The 26,081-nt window shown below is 38.5% G+C and overlaps 1 protein-coding gene across 1 annotated transcript; it reads right to left on the reverse strand.

Moving 5' to 3' along the window:
* Nucleotides 1-3,199: 3,199 nt before the first annotated feature.
* On the reverse strand, nt 3,200-25,429 carry PLEKHA3 (pleckstrin homology domain containing A3). The gene is made up of 8 exons (XM_052635704.1): nt 25,327-25,429; nt 21,319-21,435; nt 15,828-15,983; nt 13,369-13,505; nt 11,707-11,871; nt 8,074-8,117; nt 6,341-6,456; nt 3,200-3,418 (listed from the first exon to the last, which is right to left on the reverse strand). Exons 1-8 carry the CDS (start codon nt 25,364-25,366, stop codon nt 3,291-3,293), a joined length of 903 nt encoding a protein of 300 aa, XP_052491664.1. The 5' UTR covers nt 25,367-25,429; the 3' UTR covers nt 3,200-3,290.
* Nucleotides 25,430-26,081: the final 652 nt, after the last annotated feature.

Below are 26,081 nucleotides of genomic sequence, written 5' to 3' on the forward strand. Positions count from 1 at the left end.
ATAGTTGTGATTAATCTACACTGGGGGTATAGGGGAGGTGAGGATATAAGCAAAGTAATCCTGCCTGCCTGCCATAAAAGAATTTTTAAAAATTTTCAAAAATCGACAAATCAAGAAAGAGTAATAAAATGTATTTTAAAATAGGAAGGTAAATACTAACCAACCACTGAGAGCTAGAAGTTCTTGCCTCTAGGGCACTAAGAGCAGGAATTACTTCTTTTTACTATAAGCCTTCTAGCTTCTATTTGATTTTTTTTAACTATGTGCATGAATTACTTAAAAAACAAAAAAGCTAATTTAAAAAAATAATTCAAATTTACAAACTCAGTATGAATTCAAAGAAAGGAGGATTGTGGAAGTGGAAAGCATGAGAAGGAAGCCCTATCTACCAGCTCCAATTACTTACCTGATCAGGGCTATTCAGAGAGACCTCCTCCAAGGAGCTCCTGCAGCCTAACCAGGCTTTTTTACAGGCCAGTATATACCCTCTGCACCAAGTGGTAGGAGCAAGGTTCAAAGGACAGACCCAGAGGCACTTCATGTAATAAGTCAAGAATTGGTAGAGTCCAAATTAGTAATACTATGACATGCACGGAGTCACATATTACAAGACTGTATTTCCTGAGATCTTATGATAACTTCTAAACACTAATTATAATAACATACAGAGAAAACCTACAATTCAAGGTGAAAGGTTCCGTGGAGACTGTCAAAATGAAGATACTTCATCTCTTACTTTGGAATTTAAGTTTAAATAGCATCCATTTCTGGACTTGTCCTGACAGAAGATAACGCAATAATTCAGTGTAATATAACAAAGTTCAAATTTGGTCCACTTAACTCTCATCAGTTGTTTTAAGCATAGAAGCCTTGGATTCCCACACAACAGAAAGCAAGCACTGGTTCTGCTTAGAAGATCACTGATATACCAAGAGTCTCCAAATTTCTCAACCCCAAGGCCTAGATAAAGTAACACAAGAACAACCAATAATTAGACACTACAAAAATTGTAACAAACTAAAATTCTTATGAAATTTTTCTTATATGGTTCATCTTTTTCTTAAGATTCAGAAAATCAGGCACCCTTGAAAATATACTGGGCTCCTCAAAATGCAAAGTTCCCTGAAGCTTTGCTTCATGATATCAACTCACTGGTCAAAACCCAGATGTAATTCCAGATACAATGACATTCCCTAAAAAAAAAAAAAAAAAGATTTCACAAATGAGTTGATTCCTAAGGGAAAAAAGGTGATTCCAGTCACAATAAAATCCATATTTAGGAATATAGCAAACTTGTTCAAAGCACCTACTTCAAGGAGAAAAAAATGATATGAGCCAGAAATAACTGTATTTTATTTTTAAAAATATTTACAGAAAACTGTTCCGGAACTCATATTTTTGGATAAAGCAATATAAAATGGATTTATTTTCCATGAGTTCAAAAGCTCTGTTATAGTATTTCCATTATAAACCTATTGATTTCAAAAAAAAAAAAAAAAAACTACTAGAAAAACTTCCAGTCAGTAGTAGCACCTTGATCTCCATGGTCTTATCACTACTCATTCCTATTACAAAGAACACAAAAAGAAGCCAAAAACCTGACAACTCACTCAACATGAAAACTTACTATATTATCAACCTTCTTTTTTCTCAAGCTAGACATATGAAGTACAACATGAGCAGAAAAAGAGTCCTCCTAATATAGTCTAATGACCTGTGTGCTATTTAAAATGTCAAATACTTTAAGTAGCATACAGTTTATCTAAATGTACATTAATGTGTATAGATTGTTAATGTCCATTTTAAACTTAAGAAAGCCTATAACTACAGACTTATTTTAATACGGAAATAACAAATTTTTTTAATTTGTTTAAAAAATATTTTAAACAAATCTTTTAAAACAATTCCCACATAAACTTACAAGAGAAATTTAAAATGAAATAGGACATAACATTCTAAGCTCACAGGCAAAAAAGCTAAAAATATGCCTTACTTGTGTATTTACTATGAGGTCTAAATATACAAACAAAATCAAACCAATAAAAAATATTATTACCATCTGATAAAGATTAGACAAACTATCAATAAATGTAAAAAATACAATGTATTATATGATGAGTTTGAATGCGAAAACCACATATTTATTAAACATATGATTAACTTAAAAACATCAAACCAGTTTGTTTTAAAGTGCTCCTCATCTAAAACCTTGGACAAAACCGTCACTCCAAAGTGAACTGAAAAAACAGTTTACAAGGCAAACACTGATGGCATGGACAGGCACTACTGAAAAATGCTATTTGTTCTTTAAATAATGCCATTCTCAAGTTACGTAGGGCAGTCGCCTTGACAGATTCCTTTTTTTATAAATACTCATAAATAAAAAAAGTCTAGATATTCTAAAGAGCTGCAAATATCAATACCTTACAACAGTAGCTTAATAATGTCTATTCTGGGAAAAAAAGCACTAAATCCTCTTCCATTGCAAGTCATTTATTTCTCTGGTGAAGTGAGCAAGGTCACTACAACATTAACTTCTTTCTAGAACAATGTAAATAACAATACACACACATCTTAAATTTGGTAGGTCATAAAAGTTAGGATGCAATCTTTTTTTTTTTTGATGCAACAGAAAAATAAATAAGTAAAAATTAAATACTTTAACACAACATTTGGTATTGATAAATCAGTAGTGTCAACTTCATATACGAAGGACAGCACAGTCTGGTTTTTTAAAAATCCTCAATGTCATAGTATTTGGGGTAAAAATATCTCAAATATTAAATGTTTCCTTTTTGGTTAAAGGAATATAATACAAACACCATCAAGCTGCAACCGTAACTCATTTCAGCTGGGGTAAAGTGACCATTTGGTCCATGGCACAAGTTACATATTTATCACACTTCTGTCAAACTGAAACCTTAGGTTTATAAGATTTCATGTTTATAAGCTACAATACACACTGACTAAGCTGTCAGTCCCTCACAGTTTTTTAGAAAAATATCTACATTTGTCCTTATGGATGTCAAAATGTTACACCATCATTTGTTTAAAAAAAAAAAAAAAAGATGCACATTCATACTGTGAAGTTATTAGGAAAATACTCTTGCAAATAAACTATATAAAGATAAAATACACTTCAAAGGTATGTGGGTTGTTTTTTTGTTTGTTTTACAATATTCTATAAAGTGCAGAGAAATCCTAAGGGAAAAACTACTCCCTATAACATAGTTTAATTACAGCAGCTTTTGCATAGCAATACTTGGCGGAAGTTGGACACTTCTGTTTCCTCAGGAAGAGAAGGATAGAAGAGGATCTTCTGATTCAGATTTTTTTTTGGTCATAAATCTGCTTTCTTCAGGAATGGTTGCTGATGCCAAATCTCCATTAAGTGTATTTCTTGAACAGTGAACAGGTCCTATTGAGAAATTGATTAAAAAGTTAAACATCCTACCAGTATAACTCCAGTCCTCTGTAAAAGAACATTTTCTATTCAGGGACATGAAATCCCTATAGCTTCCTGCTAAGCTTTTGATGGTTTGCTTAAAAGAGTAAAAATCTAACTTTTCTAATACTGGCAGTTGTAAGGAGAAACCGAAAAATTCATGAGTAGTTATGAAACCATCTGAAGTAGTAGAGATACTTGTTTTGTTCATTGCTAGAACCAAGGTTTGCACATAATGCAGTAATCAATAAGGATTTGCTGAATTTGAATTTAGTCTTAATTAACTACTGCTTTTTCAGCCTTATCATTTTAATGCTGCTGGCATCCTCCTGATTTTCTAGGCAAAGAAACCAAGTTCTGAAAAGATCACAGGCCCAACCCAAGATCACACAATTGGTAACAACAGAACTAGGACTAACTCAGGTCTTGGTCTTTTTATCACAAGACTTTGTTTTCCTTAATATTTTGATTTTATTGGTGTATGGTTGATTTATCGTGTTTTGTTAGTTTCAGGTATACAGCAAAGCATCACAAGACTTTCTGAGCAAAGCTGACTAGGTACCTCACACTGAAAGTCCTCACACCTCCATTTGGGATGCAGCTCACCAAACCAGCACTGCAGCTGCAAGCGAGCACATGAAGCACACTGGCATGGTCCTGTTCATTTGCACATGAACATATTTTTAATTTAACATAAAATTTATAAATTTTTAAAAATCTAGTTAATAAGAAGTAGCTGCATCTCTCAAAGGAAAGTATGTGCTGACATAAAGACTTTCAACTAAGACTGTCAATTTGCCCAGTACACTTTCTAAAAAGTGAAAGTCGCTCAGTCGCGTCCAGCTCTTTGCAACCCTATGCAGTCCATGGAATTCTCCAGGTCAGAGTACTGGAGTGGGTAGCTGTTCCCTTCTCTAGGGGATCTTCCCAATCTGGGGATTGAACCCAGGTCTCCCACATTACGGGCGGATTCTTTATAGCTGAGACACAAGGGAAGCCCAAGAATAGCTTCCCCTTCTCTGGGGGATCTTCTGGACCCAGGAATCGAATCTGGGTCTCCTGCATTACAGGCAGATTCTCTACCAACTGAGCATCAGGGAAGCCCACACTTTCTAAGAAACAGAACTAATACAGTCTCTGCTTTGTCAGCTAACTGGGACACTATATTTTAGGGTAAAAAGAAGGAAATCTAAGGCTAAAATTGACCTATCCTATACTTGCCAACTTTAAAAAGTTTTAAAGAGTTGAGATATATGTACGGATATAAAGATTAATGCATATGCATATATTAATGCAGGTTTTTGTGTGGATTTGCATACAGGGGTGTAAACTAATTTTGTTACACTCCTTAACAGCTAAATTGTTAAATGGAATAAGCCATTTACACTTGGATCTTATGAAAAGTTTTCAACAATTCAGAACCAGAGGTTCTAAAAGAAAAGAGAGCTAAGGAAAATGGCTGGCTTAAAAAATTAATTTAGCTATCACAAATGAAATTGACACCCTTAAAAAAGAGAAATGGCATTTTTTAAAAAAGTACAAGGCAGTACGAAACTGCTTCATAAGCTCTAGATGAAAAGGGTCATGTATTTTTAAAGGCAGAAAGAGGAAGGTAAATCGCAATGTACAGAACCTGCCTCAGGTGACATTTTCTTCCCCATACTTAACCTCTTTAACCATCTCCCTCTTTCTCTTATCACTTCGAAGATGTACTAAATTGGCCTAGGAAAGTTTCTTTCTCCCATACCCTTCCCCTACTCAATCCGTTTCCTTCTTTCATTTATTCACTTGTTGCCCCAAATTAAATTCAAAATGATAATGAGTACACAGTAGTGTTCTACATCAATAAATAGATTAGTTCTGTAAGAAAAATGGACATTAAGAAAAAAAGATGCCAACAACTTCTTGAGATCTGAAAGTGAGCAGCAGTTCCTTTTAGAATCTCAACCATCTTCATGAACTTCACATTCCCCTCTAATTAAATCTGTTTAATGTTCTGATTAAGTCAAACAACTCTATGTTAATGAATGTTTTCAATATAATCAAATACTAGAAATCCAACACCATTGTTTCATCTCATTTCAGCCACACTATAAATTAGCTGGGCTGCTCTATGCAGTCTAAAGAATCTAACTACCATTCACCATTTCATTTCCATAAAGGAAATAAAATCTTGTTCCAAGCAGCTGACTTACAAATAAACCTTTGGAACACAACCTGTTCCTTAATTGAAAATAATATGCAATTTCTACCCATGTTTCATGGAAAAATAGTAAAGCCTTTGGAAAGCAAAAGTCTATTAATGGAGTTGTAATAATAATACCATATTTGCATTCACTGGAAATCATGGTCACTACTGTCTAAGTACATATTCTGACAGACTTTCAAAGCTTCTGCTCTGGAGAAAAACATAATTAAATTTAACAGAAATCACAAAATCTTTCCTATTCAATCATAGTATACTGTCTCTTCAATAATAAGGAAGAAAAAGGCACAGGAATAAATGCTAGTATAATTCACCATCACCACCAGAAAAAAATTATTTACCTTGGCCATTTCAAATTATTTAAGTAACAATGTTGACTTATTTTTCTCTGAACTTAGAACTTGCCTTTATTTTTCCCTAGAATCCAACTCACAATTTATGCTTCCTTCTAAATGTTTTAAATGCAAATATAGTGGGAATATAAGATTACTAAGAAATCACTAAAATGCAATGGGAGTAAAAATGTTGATATTACATATGTAAATCTAAGATACGGCATTTACAAAGAGATATTTAGTACTTCTTAGTACTGACCCTATTCACTGCCAGTATTCCTCAACAATTACAGAGCCCCACACCTATTTTGCTGAACAGGCCAAAGAGAGAGAGTCATACCCCTTCTAACTTACTATCTGGGTCTTCAAGAGGAACATCATTACAAGAATCTGTATCTGAGTAGGTTCTTCGGCGTCGCTGGGAGAGTCGGTGAAGTGTAGACATTGGTTCTTTTATAGAGTGGCTACTCCTGTAAATTAAATAAACAGCATTAAGGACTTTCAACAAATGAAAACACCCTCAACTTAACTGCAGTTTTCAATGACTTCTCTTTAAATGAAAGAGGAACTGTTTTTATACTCAAAGTTCTATTTCAGCAACATTCTACTCCTTTAGAGGTCAGACCATAAACAAGTCAAAGCGTTTAGAACCTAGCTGGTAAGCTGGGGAATACAGCCTCTGAGACAAACTGAAAGGAAAAGAGGTACAATGAAGTGACTTCTTTTATAGAGGAAGGTCCAGCTAGAGAGTAACATGTCTTATAGTTAACAAGTATTTGAAAACTAAAAGTTATAGACTTCACAAGCGTATGTATGTGGTGTCACCCATATCCAATCTAAAACAGCAGAGCAAAGGGGATGGGCCAGCAGTATAGCAGTGTGCTAGGAGCCAACTCACTCACAGCAGCAAATGAAGGCTAGAAAAACTAGTTTTCACAAACCAATTTGGAAAACCAGAAAAATCGAACTAAAAAATTCAACGCAGAAGCAAGTCACCACCACTCAATAGCATTATCACTGGATGACAGCCCAACATTACTGTTCTTAGTGACAAACTTCATTCACCAAGAAAAAATAAAGTTTAAAGACTCATATTGTAGCTTATTTAATAAGGCAAAATGGATAAAATACAGGTAAAAAATTCAATCATAAAAATAAAAATTTGAAAAAAATAAAACTTTGTTAAAGCAATCAAGTTTTATTTTTCTGGAAAATTCAGTTGGTGAATTATTTCATTTCCTGATAGAATTAGATACAACACTGGACTCCTATGAGCACATAATAGTTCAATCAATTACATAATCATGACAGGGGAAAAAATAGTGACAAAATAATAAGGGGTCTCAGCATTTATTCTTTTTTTTGGTAGCCACTCAATAGACATTTACTGAAAGAAAGATTCATTAAATTCTATAGTACTTTACAAATTTCTAAAGTTTTACATACATGATTTTATATATAATCCTATAATAACCATTTTTTGCCTCTAGTCCATATTAATGTAGAGACATAAATGCTAATGTCACTATAATTTCATCACTTTCCAAAGAACCAATAACACAACCATAGCAACTCACAAGAATATTACCTGCTAAGATAAATAGCATGGGATACACTGGCAAGATCAAAAAGGTAAATTTTTTACATGTGCTGATATGAATGCATACTTTAAAATATCAACTGCTTTTTCTCTCTTTTCAGTAACAGCCTTAGCTCCAAATAAAACAGCTCAGAACAAATATATGATTCTATAATAAACTACAGTAAAATAAGCCTAAGCTTGACGCCTTAATACATTGAAAATGGATTTCTATTAACCATCACTTGTTATAATTTACAGCTTTAAAAAAGTATGATAGCTGGAAAGTTGCTTACCTTACTGGCTACTTTATTCACTCATTATTTTTCTTTACTGACTATCTAGCGGGGCCAGGCTCTATACTAAGCAGTAAGAGAAACAGTGATAAGCAAATCAGAACAAGACTCTGCCCATACAGAGTTTACATTCCATTTTATGAAAGACAGAAAAATTTCCCTAATTAGGTAGAATTTTGAGAAAATTTGGTCAAAAGAAAAGGTTATTTTACCTCTCTGTACTGCAAGAACCAGGATGGCTGATAGAACGCTTCATCTAGAAATTTTAAAAGAAAATAAGCTTAATCACAGGTCAAGTAGAATAGGACAGCTCTAATATATTATTATGGTGATGATAATTAACATAAATTTCCTCAAAGAAAGATAGCTGGCCAAAAAATTTGTTTTTTACAGACTCAAGTAACATTAGCACAAGATAAAGCTTTCTCTCTAGTAACTAATAACTGAAATCTTTCTCAAAGCATACAAAAACATGCTGGATTATTTTCTCAATATTAAAAACCAAATTTTATTTTATATATGTATCTAGGTGGCATCAGTGGTAAGAACTCGCCTGCCAATGCAGCAGACATAATAGACACGGGTCCAATCCCTGGATCAGGAAGATTCCCTGGAGGAGGGTACGGCAACCCACTTCAGTATTCTTGCCTGGAAAATCCCATGGACAGAGGGGCCTGGCTGGCTACGGTCCATAGGGTTGCAAAGAGTCGGACATGACTGAAGCAACTTAGCATGCATGTGCACACACACATATCTAAAAATGTATATAAAACAGTATACCTAACTAGCCCCCTCAAAGAAAATCACACTATTTGTGATGAAAACAAGTATTTAGAAAGTCAGAAAAGAAAACAGTCTAATAAGTGTCTCTCTCTGTCTCTTTTTTTAAAAGGCAGAGCTTCTCCTTGCCATTCATTATTCAGGTAGCTATTACACAGATGTTCTAAACTATGGGTAGTTTTCATGGAAAACAGCATTAATAATTCAAGTCTTTTAAGAAATCAGAAGAGAAACCCTAAACCTCAACTAGGTTTCTTAAATCATATACTTAAAATATAAATAAATAAAATCTGATTCATCAGAAAGTTAATATGAAAAATATAAAACATAATTTAACTACTCCCCCCAAAAGAAAGAGGCAGCTAAATAGATTATTTCAATGCTTAGCAAGGTAGCAAAAAAGCAAAGTTTTTATTAAAACCAAGGATGGTTGCTTTAAATACAGGAGCTCAAAAGTCTTAGAAGTAAGTTCGAGTCTAACACTTGTGTTTTATAAAGGCCTTCTACCGTTGCTCTGAGAAATCCCTGTTGAAATGAGAATTAAGACCCATCCAATTTGTAGTCCAGGAATACTTAATATGATTAAAATAAAGATGCAACTGGACATTAACAGCTCCTTTAAGAGAAATCACTTCCTTTAGGATTACTCACCCAGCAACACTCCCACTACAATTATCGCTCAATTTATGGATCAAAAATGACAAGTGTTTAAACTTCCATGATGATTTGAGATATAACTGAATGCAAGCTAACTTAAAGAGAGACATGAGATTAACTATGTTAAGCAGTTATAAAGATCAAGTTAATTTTGGAATTCTCAAATCTTTCAGCTTTTTCATTTACTCATGTCATTAAAAAAAAAAAAGAAAAATTCCGACTATCTGACCTTACTTTCTATGCTATGTGTCTCCAGAACTATTTACCAGAAGCCACAATTTTTGCTTTAATAATGAAGCAAAATGGCACAGTGAGGAAAAATAAGTGGCCTCTAACCAATATTTCCTAGATTAACTTATTGGATTTTTTTGTAATATTTCCACTGATAAAAGACTTTAGTTTAAAAGAGACAGATATTATGGTTTACATAAAATACACATATGACCTCTCTAGACTATAGAACATTTATAACAGAAAGCATTTTCCTCAGAAGTTCGATGCAGAAATCAGGTAGGTCTGAGGTGTTTTCATTATATTTGACTCTATAAAACAAAATACCTTATAAAAAAATAATTGACACCTTTAAAAAAGTACTCTGTACCCCTTGTATATCAAGCTCAGGAACATACTACATCCATCCCAAAAGATTAGGGTTTTCTGTTCAATTATAATGTTACTTAGCAGTTCACAGTATACCTAAAATTGCTCTAAAAAGCAACACTGTCAAACTGCATTCTATCAAATGCCACAATCCTGTGAGCTGTTATTTAAAAATATACAGAAGGGTTCAACCATCAAATAAATTTCAGAAACACACCACCTCTCCTCAGAGATTCACATGCATTTCAGCACAAAAGAGGTTCTGAGAAGTCCTATGACAGAGAAACCCAATTTGTTTAATTAGCAGCAGCAGCAGCAGCACTCCCAGACCAATCTGGCCATAAAACTCACTTCCATGGTATACTTATCTCAGAGGATGCTGTTAGTCCACCATAAATTAATTAGAAAACTATGATCTAAGTGGGGCTTCCCAGGTGGCACTCCTGGTAAAGAACCTGCCTGCTAATGCAGGAGACAGAGAGATGTGGGTTCGATCCCAGGGTGGGGAGGATCCCCTGGAGAAGGACATGGCAACCCATACTACTACTCCCATAGTCTTGACTGGAGAATCCCATGGACACAGAAGCCTGGTGGGCTACAGTCCACAGGGTTGCAAAGAGTTGGATGCGAGTGAAACAAATTAGTATGCACCCACGATCTAAATAAATGTAAGTAATAATCGTTACTAACTCTCATATGACTAAATTTGCTGTGGTGGGTAAGAAAATCTTAGAATAAGTTGTGTCCTATTATTTCTGCCAACAATTAAGCCTTCAGGTAACTGCTAAAATAAAAGCCAGGTGGCATTCTTCCTCCTAAAAAAAAGGGCTCATGAAAATAGTTTGATTTGAAAAAATGTAATGTTTCATCAAAACTTATCTCATCTCCAAGTTCCCCCACAGCGTGCTCAAGTAAGTTTATTACCTTGAAAAGCTCAATGAAGCCACCACCCTCGGCAAAAAGAGTACTTGCTGTTTGGATTAAGAACCTAATGTTTAACCTAACATTTAAACAGGTTAGATCTCCTCTGATGTAAAAATAACACGTGTATTTTAGAGATGAGAAAAATAAAGTCCAAAGAGAATAAGTACCTTGCCTCTTTGGAAGGTTCAAATCCAAATGCCGACTACAAAATAGTCTCCCCTGTAACATGGTGTTTCAAACTCTTAGAACTCCTTTAAAGATCTGCTTAGTTTTAACCCCTTATGAGTAAGTTGGAGAAGGCAATGGCACCCCACTCCAGGACTCTTGCATGGAAAATCCCATGGACAGAGGAGCCTGCTAGGCTGCAGTCCATGGGGTCGCTAAGAGTCGGACACGACTGAGCAACTTCACTTTCACTTTTCACTTTCATGCATTGGAGAAGGAAATGGCAACCCACTGCAGTGTTCTTGCCTGGAGAATCCCAGAGATGGTGGAGCCTGGTGGGCTGCCATCTGTGGGGTCGCACAGAGTCGGACACGACTGAAGCGACTTAGCAGCAGCAGCATGAGTAAGTCATCACCCTCTTGTGGTGCTTTTACCAGATAGAAGCATGCTCCCCAATCTTTAATGTCACAGCTCCCCAGAGTTCTATATTTTCCTGGTATGCTGGGGTAAATGGCATAGCCCTTCCAAGGAGAGGGGTTCAGGACCCTGGCACACACTGAGCCCGTCAACTGAGAGGCTCCCATACAAAATCTGAGTACAGTCAAAAGAAACTCGACCTGTTTACTCTTTCCCTCCCACTGCCAGTTTCCAGCCTTAAAAATAAACACAATAACAAAGCTACATGCAGTATCATTGGAAGAAAAACCACAAGTCCCAACCATTTGAACAGGGGAAGGTGACACAGGAGAAACTAAGGGATCCGGATGGGACAGCTGAAACATCTCGGGTTTAAACTTGGCATTTGCTATCTTCACACATTCCTCAAGCGTTGTGATGAATGTATTACACGTGGCACTAAGTAGAGAAGAGGCTTCATTCATGTTCTGAAAAATAATATGCAAGAGTTATGTGGATTCATATACCATCTTATAATCAAGTAATAAACATTACCTTCAGTGGACACCTTATTAGATTATGTTCAAATCTATTTAAAATACATTACCTCAGAAAACTAAATCAATGAATGAATAAAAATTATCTCTCTCTCAGGCAAACAATATATGAAATTAGACTTCATGAAAAAATTACTCTTACACTTAAACCAAGCATTATATTGAAAAACTGTGTACAAAAATTTATCTTAAAAAAACCTAACCTAGACTGTAAGCCTCTAAGTATCAGAATTCCAAAGGTGATCACAGTAGTGGAATACCATGACAATGACTGAAGAGGCAGGCAGAATTCATGTCTACCCCATGTACGTTATCATACCATTTCTCCCTTGGTAGAATACAAACTCCAAGGTTTTTTGTAAGATAGCAGAGTGCCCTGCCCCTGGGGGATGAATATAGACTGGTATAAGTCAGTCACGTCGATTCCATGATCCTTTGCCAAATACTCATTTTTCCTATTTTCCACTGACTCAGACTAAAAAGATAATGAGAAGTTTGCTGGGGTTCTGGAATTTTCAGCCTCTGATAAAAGCCAAGGATAGCAAATTGAGACTCTCTCTCTCTTGCATGGCCACCCACTGCCTCTTGCTTCTATGAGACCTTGCAGTAGCACAGAAGGCTCAGCATGAGGAGAAAAAACCAACACACCAAGAACAGCAGAATGGAAGGAAAGAACAAGACTGGGTCCCTGACACTGTCCCTGAGCCACTGGAGCAGATGCGAGGGCACCTGCCTCTGGAGAGCCTGCAATGAAGCAGGAAGTGCCTTGAAGTTTAACATACCTACATCCAGAGACAATTGACATGATCCTTCCCCAGTAGGAGAAGGCCACAGTAGAAGCAGGAAGGTTTCATGTTCCACTTCTCCCAAGTCAGGCAAAAGGGGACTGGGAACTATGCTGGCCTTTCACCCAGAGAGCAAGCAATAAGGCTCACTGTCCTACTTTATCAGAAAGAAAGAGACTATTTCATAGCCAGGGCTCATAAATCTGAATTTTGATTCTTACATCACTGTTCTAAGAGGATTTTTTTTCAAGTTCTTTTATAAAGCCAAATTATTAACCCTCAATAGCTAAGCTAGAACCTTATTACAAGAGAAAGAACACAGCAGCTATCCAGTGAACTCATGTAGTCAGTCTAGGGAACAGGGCCTGTAATGCTTCTTCCCCACCCCAGCCATCAAATTATCAACTGGCTACAAAGATAGGCCTTGATTCCTTGGAGAAACGTGCTGCCTGCTGCTTTACTCTGGTTATGCAGACCAAATCTAAAAGATCAGACACGTTTCCAGACAGTCTACAGTACAAGAGGTCTGAAGCTGAGAATAACTTGTCTTGAAAATGCTCCTCGGTCACCTTAAGTGAAGGTGCTCACCCACCATGTGTGCAGGAAAGCATAACCAGACATGAAAGGATCGTCTTGGATGTACCTCTATGCTGAGAGATGAATGACTCTCATCATGGTGAACAAATTCTTGGATCGTATGAACTTGCTTCATTAGGAGGTCACAGTAGAGGCGAAGTTCAGACATTTTGGTTTTCAGAGACTCACTGGTTTCACTTATTTCTGAAAGGAACACGTGCAAACATTCAAACAGACCATTTTCATATTTTAGGGGCTAAGCAACAAAATGGAATCATTAAAAAGTAAGGCAATAGATATAAGTACCTATAGCTTAGGAGGTATGAGATCTTGAAAATAGAATGTAAAGTTTTTCCCTGAGGAAACATCATCTTTTTAGCTAACTAGAAAAAGCTGGCAGTCATATATCTGACATGAAGTTTAGGTAGATTAATTTCTAGAGAGGGGTTGATGACAATGAATGCCTTATACAGGATATTTCCATTCCATTATTCATCTTTCATTTAATAAGTGATTGCATTTCTTTTTTTGTAAATTGGCTTTTCTTGTCCTTTACAGTTGTCCTTTACAGTCCTTTTTCCAGTTCTGATTTTTGTTTTTCTCTTAATAATAAATAAACTGAAAATTTGTAAAAGTTCTTATGCATTAAAAACAGCAAGCTTTCGTCCATTCAAAATACTACAGATATTTTTCAAGATCAGCTTTTTTTCACTTTTCCTTATTGTATTTCGGTATATAGGAGTTTTTAACTTTTATGCTGTTAAACTGCTCTATATAAGCATTTATTTATTTTCTTTTGTTCCTTTCACAGCTTCATTTTCACATAATATTGTTTTAAGAATCTGTTTTAATTAAGAACCTACTTTTCTTTCTTTATTATCTCCAGACACACTAAACATCAGCCATAATCTTAGCCACTCGCATAGCAATACCTTCTAAACAGATGTGTAAGCAGCAGAGAAAGGAAAAGCAGTGCACATGGTAGATCCTGGTGCTTCTGCATATTCCTGGAGCCAGTGGCACTGCTTTGTGGTGCTGGCCACAAGCCCCTGTAGCCAGAGTGGGCCAAAGCAGCTCAGATCTGGCTGCCCATTCAACCTAACGTAAGTTAAGTTCTACCCAAGTTTAAGGCCAGTCTTTCTTTTTTATTGAAGTTATATTATATACACACACACACATATATAACAAAATTTACTATTTTAACCATATTTAAATATACAATTCGATGGCATTGAGACCATGCACACTATTATACAACCATTACTACCATCCATCTCCAGAACTTCTTCATTTTCCCAACTGAAACTCTACACACATTAAACACTAACTCGCCTTTCCTCCCTCCCTTAATCCCTAGAAATCACCATTCTTTCTGTCTCTATGAAACAAAGACAAAGGTGTGGAATTATACAATATTTGTCCTTTTGTGACTGGTTTATCTCATTTAGTGTATATTCAACACTCATCAATGTAGGATTTATCAGAATTTCCTTCCTATACAAGGCTGAATAATATTCCACTGTATGTACATATCATATTATGCTTACCCATTCACCCAACTATAAACATTTGGGTTGTTTCTATCTTTTGGGTATTTCGACTAATCATTCTCTCTTATCCTACCCTTAACCATACTTTATCCATGATGTTCTTCCATATATTTGAAAAGTGTTTAAATTCAACCCTTAGCCTTCATTTTGCAATATCCATATTTAGTTGCTTTCACTAATTTAAATAACTTCTACTGTTTTTAATTATAGAAATAATACACACTTTGAAAATTTTTGAAAACTGAAAAATATATAATAAAAAATATGTAGAAAAAAACCCTGTAATCTCACAACCAAGATATAAATACTGTTATTATTTTTACATTATATTTGCACATAACTGAACTAATACTGTAAATTATTTGCTTGGCTTTTTATTTTTTTTTTCGGCCTTGCTGCAAGGCATGGGGGATCTTAGTTTCCTGACCAGGGATTGAATTTGGGGCCATGGCAGTGAAAGCACCAAGTCCTAGCCACTGGACTGCAATGGAATTCCCTTGTTTTGCTTTTGAATTGGAAATATGTGAACATGGTAAAGTCAAAAGGTACAGTCAAAGGGTCTAAAGTGAAAAGCAAGTCTTTTTCCACAAATTCCCTTTGCAAAGGTAAGAACTTGACCAGTACTTACACATTTTTCCTGAACTGGCCAAGGAACTGCTATATAATTTTGAATACTGCTCTTTTTAATTAATTATCATATGACTTTGGGCATTTCCTCACATCATCAAAACCCTCCTAAACATTTTACAGGCTACATGATATATCAGCCTATAGAAGCACTATATTGTTTACTGAACCTTTCTCCTAAATTTAAACCTTGGCAATATTTAGAAATTTTCTCATTATAATGAACATTTATGTACACAGATCAACATTTCTGATTATTTCTCTGGAATGAATTACTATAAGTGAACATAAAAATTTACATTTATGTTTAAGAAAATATTTCCACCATTAAGGAAAAATGTATAGTTACCTTTTTCTTTTTTAGTCCTTGTGTCAGTCAAACAGGCTTTGGAGCTCCCCAGAGCAACCAGCCACCTCTGTCTCTCAGCTGCATTCACTGCCTTCATGTAGAAATGCTGCTCTCCTGGAATGATTAATTCCATTCTCGTGTTGTCAGCTGAATGGACTATGATGATAAACAAAGGCGAGATACAGTCACGGACTTAAGTAATTTGGGGAAAATCAAATCATCACTTACTGTTAGAAATCTGAGACCTAAAACAACAAACTTTGATTCAAGATGCAGGCAGTACCACTTCCCTAAGGGGCTATGCAGGGGCACCCTCCAAGCCACCATTCTCACATATACCCAGGTGGGCAGTCAAGTGGTGGCAGCATATGAAGAGAAAACAGCCAACAAATTAACTACTGAATGTGAGATCCAAGAACTCCCTCCCTTGGGACCACCTATACCACTGCCACACTTCCCACACTTTTTTTTAAACTAATTTCTCTGAAAGCAGTTTGTATTTTGGAACACTCCCCACCTCCCACCCAAACCTAGGATCAGTGCAGTTCAGTTCAGTTGCTCAGTTGTATCCGACTCTTTGAGACCCCATAAACTGCAGCACGCCATACCTCCCTGTCCATCACCAACTCCCGGAGTTCACTCAGACTCACGTCCATTGAGTCAGTGATGCCATCCAGCCATCTCATCCTTGGTCGTCCCCTTCTCCTCCTGCCCCCAATCCCTCCCAGCATCAGAGTCTTTTCCAATGAGTCAACTCTTCGCATGAGGTGGCCAAAGTACTGGAGTTTCAGCTTCAGCATCTTTCCTTCCAAAGAAATCCCAGGGCTGATCTCCTTCAGAATGGACTGGTTGGATCTCCTTCAGAATGGACTGGTTGGATCTCCTTGCAGTCCAAGGGACTCTCAAGAGTCTTCTCCAACACCACAGTTCAAAAGCATCAATTCTTAGGCACTCAGCTTTCTTCACAGTCCAACTCTCTCATCCATACATGACCACTGGAAAAACCATAGCCTTGACTTGACAGACCTTTGTTGGCAAAGTAATATCCCTGCTTTTTAATATGCTATCTAGATTGGTCATAAGTTTCCTTCCAAGGAGTAAGTGTCTTTTAATTTCATGACTGCAATCACCATCTGTAGTGATTTTGGAGCACCAAAAAATAAAGTCTGGCACTGTTTCCCCATCTATTTCCCATGAAGTGATGGGACCAGATGACATGATCTTAGTTTTCTGAATGTTGAGCTTTGCTTGGCATAAAGTTCAATAAACGGTAAGTAAAGTAACGTTCCATCAGAACAACAGTCCTCAAGCAATGAGCATCTCATAATAACCAGAAAAACATGAGCATTTTGAAGATCTCCTCTTCCTCTCCACCCTCCTCCTCCTCTCCTACACTACCCCCACCCTGGATCTCAGACAAAAGAAAGCTAACCAAGAATTATACTGAGCCAATCCTCAATCTTTGCTGTAAAATTAATTTCTGTTATATTGTCATTAATCAACAAACATTTACACTGCTCAGAGCAGTGCTTGTAGAGGGCAAGATAGAAGAGGGAAAAAAAGGTGTCTTTGCTCTAACAGAGGAAATAATTTTATCCAGACAACAAACTAATATGCTAAAAATAAAGCACTGAAATATTGAACTCTTTGGTACAGAGACATCATGTGTGATTATAACAAAAGGTAAGAAGCAGCAGAAAGTGAAAAAGTTTAAGAAGGATCTGATGACAGCAGAACTTGGTTAAGAGAAAAATAGCACAAGATAAGGCCTAGATAACGAACTGAACACAATATGTACTGAGGATATCAGGAGATAGGCCTAAATAGAGCCTTGTGTCGGATTACAAAATGATATATTCATGAATAAACAAGCTGGGTGGAGTCAAATGATGAGGAGCCCAGAAAGTCTGGCAGAAGCTCTAACTTCGATGATCAATTACTGAAAACACTGACCTGATGCCCAGTGTACAATGGCAAATAAGTGCCACAAAAGTTTTGTCATCCTATTATTCTACTTATAAAGACCGTTCTTGGATATTCTGTTGTTGGTCACTAAGTCTCGTCTGACTCTCTGCGACCCCATGGAATGCAACACACCAGTCTTCCCTGTCCTTCACTATCTCCCAAGTTTCCTCAAACTCATGTCCATTGAGTCAGTGATGCCATCCAACTATCTCATCCTCTGTCACCCCCTTCTCCTGCCCTCAATCTTTCTCAGCATCAGGGTCTTTTCCAATCAGTTGGCTCTTCCCATCAAGTGGCCAAAGTACTGGAGCTTCAGCCAAGCATCAGTTCTTCCAATGAATATTCAAGGTTGATTTCTTTAGGACTGACTGATTTGATCTCCTTGCTGTCCAAGGGACTCTCAAGAGTCTTCTTCAGCACAATTCACAATTTGAAAGCATCAATTATTCGGAGTTCAGCCTTCTTTATGGTCCAACTCTCACATCTGTACATGACTACTGGAAAAATCACAGTTTTGACTATACGGACCTTTGTCGGGTAAGTGATATCTCTGCTTTTTAATACATTGTTTAGGTTTGTGATAGGTATTCTTCCAAGCAGCAAGCATCTTTTAATTTCATGGCTGCAGTCATTGTCCACAGTGATTTTGGAGCCCAAGAAAATAAAATCTGTCAGTGCTTCCACTTTCCCCATCTATTTGCCATGAAGTAGTGGGTCTGGATGCCATGATCTTAGTTTTTTGAACACTGAGTTTTAAGCCAGCTTTTTCACTCCTCTTTTACCCTCATCAAGAGGCGTTTCAGTTCCTCTACTTCCCTTATAGTTATTATAAAATACTGGCTACGTTCCCTGGCTGCACAATATATCCTTGTAGCGTATTTATTCCATACACAGTAGCTTGTGCCTCTTAATCCCTTACCCCTCTTTTACTGCTTCTCTCTCCCTGCTCCCCACTGGTAACTACTAGCTTACTCTCTACATCTCTAGTCTGCTTCCTTGTACCTTTCCATTTTAGCAAAGGTCAAGAATAACATTTTCTAGGACCTCCTGGCAGTCCAGGGGTTAAGACTCCACATTCCCAATGCAGAGGACACAGGTTCAGTCCCTGGTCTGGGAACCAAGATCCCACCCATGACTCATGGAGGAGCCAAAAAAAAGGACATTTTCTTTAATATCCATTAATGTTGAATGTATGAATATTCAATGCCTCCCTCGCAACTCCACTCCAGTTCTAGATATATACTGAACAGAAACACATATATATGTTCAACAAAACAAATACAGGAGAATGCTTATGGCAGCTTTACTTATTACAGTCCCTAAACTGAAAAACAAACACCCATCAATACTAGAATGGAGAGCCAAATTGTGGGACAATCACACAATAAAACTATTACACATCAATAAGAATGGTGACTGTTACACAGAACAATTTTGATGGCTTTCACAAACATAATGTTTAGTTAAAGAAGCCGGACACACAAAAAAATACTGATCTATTCCATTTATAAAATGCTCAAGAGCAGACAATACTTTATCTATGGTGATAAAAGTCAGATTAATGGTAACCTTTTAGAGAGATTAGTGGCTCAGGGAACACGATTATTATCCCAGCATCTGGAATGCTGACAATATTCTAATTCTTGATTTGATGGTAATTACACAATTGTATTCAGTACTTTGGCATTCATAAGGCTGAATATTGAAGATTTATGCCCACTTCTGTATCTTACTCTTTAAACAAACAAGGACAATAAAAATGCTGCCATGGCTTGAGAAAGTTCTAAAGTTGCCTTAGAATTCTGCCACTAACAGTCTTTTAAATATCCTCAAGCCTGTCAAATCTTTGAACTTTGAATGCAATTTGATTTCTCAAAAGAGTTAGTATCTCATTTGGAATCAAATCTGAGTAACAAGATTAAATAAAGCCATCATTTTAAAAATAAAAATTCATGCTTTGTACTTTTCTTGTGTGATTTATAAAAATAAACAAAATTACACCTTATATAGTTCAGGGACTATGCATGTAACAGTCCCACCAGGGTGAAGTGTTCCTATATCTTACGTAGCCATGAACCCCTGTATGGTTTAACACTCTTTCCTCTAGTGCTTTATCTTTTCCTTCAATTCTCTTTGAAGAATTCAATACTTTTCATTATTATTTTCTCTGCTCTCTCCTACCTTCTTGCATCCCACATACCCCAACTACGCACACAAATGAATCAATGGTCCACAAAACCTTTCTTTATGAAAATTACAGCAGGACTTAAACTGCTTTATTTCTCCCCTTTTGAAAAAGCACAGTATGGGGAAAAAAAAAATTGGGAGGGTAACTTTACAGTAGAGAAATCTGATAGACACTGCTTCAGCCAGGTGGTCAAGGTTAATGTCAAGAACAATGTGTCAGCTCTCTCAGGTCCTAACTCCCAAGATGACCAAGAAAAGAAAGAACGATAGCCGTGCCCAATAGAGCTATAGCCACGCAGCCTGTTCACTGCACCAACTCTGCCCAATGTGTGCTCAATGACACCATTAAGGCCATTCAAAAGTTCACCACTAAAAACAGAGTAGAGGCCGCAGCCATCAAGGACATTTCAGAAACAAGTGTTCTAGGCCTATGTGCTTCCCCAGCTGTACTTACCTTGAGACTACATTACTGCGTGAGTTGTGCCAGTCACAGGCACAGGAATCATTCTCGTGAAGCCCAGATGGACCAAACACCCCGACCCCAGTTTAGATCTGCAGAAGCTTCCCCATGACCTCCACCAAAGCCTATGTAAGGAGCTAAGCCCTTACACACTGAAGAAAAACCATCCTCTCCAAAAAAATTAAAATAGAAAAATTATACTTTGGGGAAAAAAAGTGGGCTATCATGTTGATAGCAAGTACTCCTGACACAATGTGATGAGAATGGCACTTTACCTCTGTGATCTTCCTCCCTAAAACCCAGAAGCCCAGTCTAATCATGGGGGAAACATCAGACAAATCCCAATAAAGGGACTCCCTACAATATTCCTGATAGTACTCTTGGAAACTCTCAAGATCATAAAAAAAGAAGAAGAAAAGGAAAACACCTCTATAACCCAGAAGAGCTTATTTGCAGTTCAGCAAAAAACCAGTTTACAACTCTGAGTTCATACTTCACAAATCTACTTTGCTGGCCTCATCTTCTTTGAGATGAGCTTCCAATCTTTACAATATCTTTCAATGAGAATGAGAAGAAAAGAAACACAAAAAACACTTGTAGACTTAGCATGGACACTTAAAGTGGCATCCACAAGAAACTGTTATTCAAGTCCAGATTGGAAGACTAACACTTGTACTTTGAATTTCAAGTCTAAGTATTTTTATAGAGGGTGAAACATAAAAAACCTGTGCTTAACAGCACTAAATACCATTTCTGAATGCTATGGAGATAAATGGCACTAGAAAATATCTACCTGGTTTTCTCCTCTTTTTGCAGTATGCTGAAGAAACTATCACTTACCTAACTTCAGATTCATCTAATTCAATATATTTCACTTACCTTTAATTTCACAAACTGCCATCTTTATACTTCCTTTGCTCCCTTTGCAAACGTCATCTTGAGAATCATAGTAGGACAGGATTCCATTATCTAAAACAAACCAACGAGGCTGCCAACCTACCAAGATCATAAACAACAAAAGAGTACATTCATCACACTGAAAACTAGGATTGCAAAATTTACTATCCATGTCATTTCTTGATTCTAAAATAACATTCTAACAATGAAATTTTTAACTGCCAAGATCTGCCCAAAATACTTTTGCATCACTCTCCATTTTGTTGGGAGAGATTTCTGGAGAAAGCTCTAGATCAGCATAAATATGGGGAACGACACCTTTATTCTACCTCACAATTTTGTCATCAACAACCCATCAGACCTATCTTCAATAATTGCTCTACATTCAGAGTGCAACACAAACTGCTCATTTTTTCTAACAGAACGAGAGTTATGATGTAATGGAAAAAGCAACAGAAGATATGGATGCTAGTTCCAGTTCTACTTTCATTTCTCAGTTGAGTTGCTGCTGTTCTTTAGTTGTTAAGTCGTATCCAACTCTTCTGCAATCCCATGGACAGCAGCCCGCCAGGCTCCTCTGTCCATGGAATTTCCCAAGCAATAAAACTGGAGAGGGTTGCCATTTCCTTTCCAGGGGATCTTCCCAAGCCAAGGATTGAACCCACGTCTCTTGCCTTGGCAAGCAGATTCTTGAGCCACCTGGGAAGGCCTTTTAGTTGAATAACCTGGGAAAAATCTTTTCATCTAATAAATATCAAAAATTTCCAATCTCCAAAATAAGTGAATTGAACAAGGAGACCTCTCAGGTGCTATCCAGCTGTCTAATTCTGCAATGTGATCTTCCTCTCTACTATAAAACACTTTGCTAAGCAAACTCCAGACAACTTCAAACTATGGCACAATTGCACTCATTTCACATGCTAGAAAGGTAATGCTCCAAATCCTTCAAGCTAGGCTTCAGCAGAACATGAGCCAAGAACTTCCAGATGTACAAGCTGGGTTTAGAAAAGGCAGAGGAAATTGCCTGAGATCAAACTGCCAACATTCAATGGATCATAGAGAAAGCAAGAGAATTCCAGAAAAAACATCTGCTTCATTGACTACACAAAAGCCTTTGACTGTGTGAATCACAACAAACTGTGGAAAATCTTAAAGAGATGTGTATACTAAACCACCACCTCACCTGTCTCCTGAGAAACTTGTATGCAGATCAAGAAGCAACAGTTAGAATGGGACATGGAACAACAGACTAGTTCAAAACTGGGAAAGGAGTATGACAAGGCTGTATATTGTCACTCTGCTTATTTAACTTATATGCAGAGTATATCATATGAAATGCCAGGCTGGATGAATCACAGGCTGGAATCAAGATTGCTGGGAGAAACAGCAATAACCTCAGATATGCAGATGACACCACCTTAATGGCAGAAAGTGAAGAGGAACTAAAGTCTCTTCATAAAGGTGAAAGAGGAGAGTGAAATAGCTGGCTTAAAACTCAACATTCAAAAAAACTAAGATCATGGCATCCGGTCCCATCACTTCATGGCAAATAGATGAGGAAAAAGTGGAAGCAGTGTCAGACTTTATTTTCTTGGGCTCCAAAATCACTGCAGAAGGTGACTTCAGCCATGAAATTTAAAAGACACTTGCTCCTTGGAAGGAAAGCTATGACAAACTTCAACAGTATATTAAAAAGCAGAGACATCCCTTTGCCGACAAAGATACATATAGTCTAAGCTACAGTTTTTCCAGTAGTCATGTATAGATGTGAGAGTTGGACCACAAAGAAGGCTGAGCATCAGAGAACTGATGCTTTCAAATTGTGGTGTTGGAGAAGACTCTTGAGAGTCCCTTGGACTGCAAAGAGATCAAACCAATCCTAAAGGAAATCAACCCTGAATATTCACTGGAGAGACTGAATGTGAAGCTGAAACTCCAATACTTCAGCCAACTGATGCGAAGAGGTGACTCACTGCAGAAGACTCTGATGCTGGGAAAGACTGAGGGCAGGAGAAGGGGATGAAACGGTTAGAGAGCATCACCAACTCAATGGACTTGAGTTTGAGCAAACTCCAGGAGATAGTGAAGGAGAGGGGAGCCAGGCATGCTGCAGTCCAGGGGTTGCAAAGAGTTAGACACAACTTAGCAACTGAACAACAGCCATAATAACAACACCGACCCCCTTGCACACAGTGAGTGCTGCAAGAATTCCAGTCTCTTACAGAGAAGTTGCATACCCTGTGGTGAGAGCACGGACTCCCATCACTCCTCTCTTTGCCCTGCCATTACACAGCACAGGCAGAAATGCTAGACACTGAAAATAATTCATTTAATTAGTGTTTATTCAGTGCTACAGTACACAACTATCATAGATTTGGCTCCAATGCAGTGGTGGGGATGAGGATGAGGGCTTTCCTTGAAGCTTAACTTCCACTCTTTCAAATCAGACTCAAGTGTTCCCTGAAATCTTATCAAGCATGCACTGATTTACAACAGTTCACTGATTAATAACACGGTGACCATGCTGGAGGTGTGTGACTGCCCTTGTTCTTTCTGTGACTATTAAATCACCATTCAGCCTGGTCACTTTAGACACTGCCTGCTATATGATTAATCAGTTCAGTTTTTATGGGTCAAATAGTACCAAGACAGAGACAGATAGGGGATTCATTCTTAAACCCTGATATAGACCCAGGATTTACCTCCCCAAAAGGCTTTACCGGTTACGCTTTCCAAATAACAATGCTGAGTTATCATAAAAAGATTAAATTTCACAGTAGAGAATGTGGTAATATGTTTCAGAGGGATGGATATCCAAAATCAAGTTTCAGATGCTTGGAAAATTCTATATATGAAACACTATAGTCCTTAATGAGGCGTAGCAAATTGGTACATAACTTTCTTGTTCATCACTGCATTCCCAGAACCTAGGAAAGTTGCCTGGCACATACCAGGTGCTAAAAAAAAAAAAAGTGATTGAGTGAATGAATGATTAAATACTAGAAAATTAAGATATTGCCTGTTACCCACGAGAGTATGGGGCTTCCCAGGTGGCTCAGTGGTAAAGAACCCGCCTGTAATGCAGGAGAGGTGGGTTCAATCCCTGGGTTGGGACGATCCCCTGGAGGAGGAAATGGCTACCTACTCTAGTATTCCTGCCTGGAAAATTCCATGGACAGAGGGGCCTGGAACAGTCCATGGAGTTGAAGAGTCAGGTACAATTGAGCGACTGAGCTCACCACACATGAGAGTAGAGATATGCAGTATAGGAGAGACATGGGCATGCAGAGACACCTAGTTTTTTGGAGTTATTCCTTTCAATCCACTTCACAAGAGAAACTGACTTGCCGGCTACACCTTCTTCTTTCCTGTACTTTCTCCCACAATTTCTCACACACTTAACTGAATTCCAAAGCGCAAGCATAAATCATTGACAATCAACCTCTAAGAGAATATTATCTTGCAACAGCTTCCAAAATCTTGCTTGTTATGCTCGAACGACTTCAACCAGAGAACTTTTAAAATAAACCGTGTTGCTAAACAAAATTAAAAGAGATAGTGAAAAGATTTCTTAAAACGAAAACTTGATCTTAAACGGTTCACTCCAGTCCTATGTCCCAACAACTCAGTTATTAACAGAATACTGAATTAAGTGAGAGTAAAGACAGAGATTGCATCAACATATGTAGAGCAAGAATGGTTCCGGAAGCTAGAGGAGGAAAGAGAAGTATTATTACACAGGAAAAGAAGTGGTCAGGTGCACTTCCCACCGTCAGGAAGATGGTGCGCAGTCTCGAACTATCCCCTCAAGACGCCAGATGGGTACTTACAAGGGACAGAGACAGGGATTAAGCCCGGAAACCAAACAGCCGATTTCGCTGTGGGGGTCCCCCTGGCAGGCAAAGGAAGGAGGAGTCCCTGACCCGTCTTCTCCTCAGCCTGCCCGCCGGAGGCCCCCGCCACCCCCCGGGGCACCCGACCCCATCATACCCGTGAGATAGTTGGTCCACTTGTACAGAACCCCCTCCATGCTTCACAGCCCTGCGCCGAGCATCCTCCTGGCCCAGCGCCGGCCGAAGCGATGGGGGAAACTCAGAGCCTGGGCAACCCCTCCCCGCCCGCCCGGGCCCCGCCCCCGGCGCCCCCAGCCGGCACCAAGCCGCCCTCAGGCCGCGCGCGCCGCAGGGACGTGGCGGCCCTCAAAGGCCCGGACGGCGGCCGCTGCGTGGAGCTCGGGGGCCGCGAGACGTGGCCTCAGACATCCCCGGGCTAGCCCCCGAGGAGGCGGCGGCAAAATCGCGACCCCGGCCGGCCTTCCGTTCGCGTTTCCGCTGCCGAGCGCTCCCTCCTTCTAGCCCGCCTTCCTTCCACCCCGGGTTCCCCGTTTATTTTCATTGACCCCGACGTCGCTTTCACTTCCTGGATGAAAGGGGCCGGCGCGTCCCGGGAAACCCCTCCCCGGCGGCGGGGCCGGAGGAGCGGGCGCGGCCTACTGCCTCTTCGCCGAGCCAGAGGCTACGCGAAGAGGGCGGCCCAGAGCTCTGACTCCTCCTCATTCTCCTACAGACCCTCGGCTGGCGGATCCCACTCTCATCCCGGACACTGAGTCCTGGGCCGACCGCTCCCCAGTATCCTGGGGCCTAAGCCTCGGGGCCCAGGACTAGCGCAGGCAGACGCCACTGTGCGCGCAGCCCCCGGGCCAACCCGAGGACTAGGCCCCAGAGCATTCGTCTGTCAGGCGCCGA

The sequence above is a fragment of the Budorcas taxicolor genome, chromosome 2 (assembly GCF_023091745.1).
Source record: "Budorcas taxicolor isolate Tak-1 chromosome 2, Takin1.1, whole genome shotgun sequence".
NCBI classification, from domain to species: Eukaryota; Metazoa; Chordata; class Mammalia; order Artiodactyla; family Bovidae; genus Budorcas; species Budorcas taxicolor.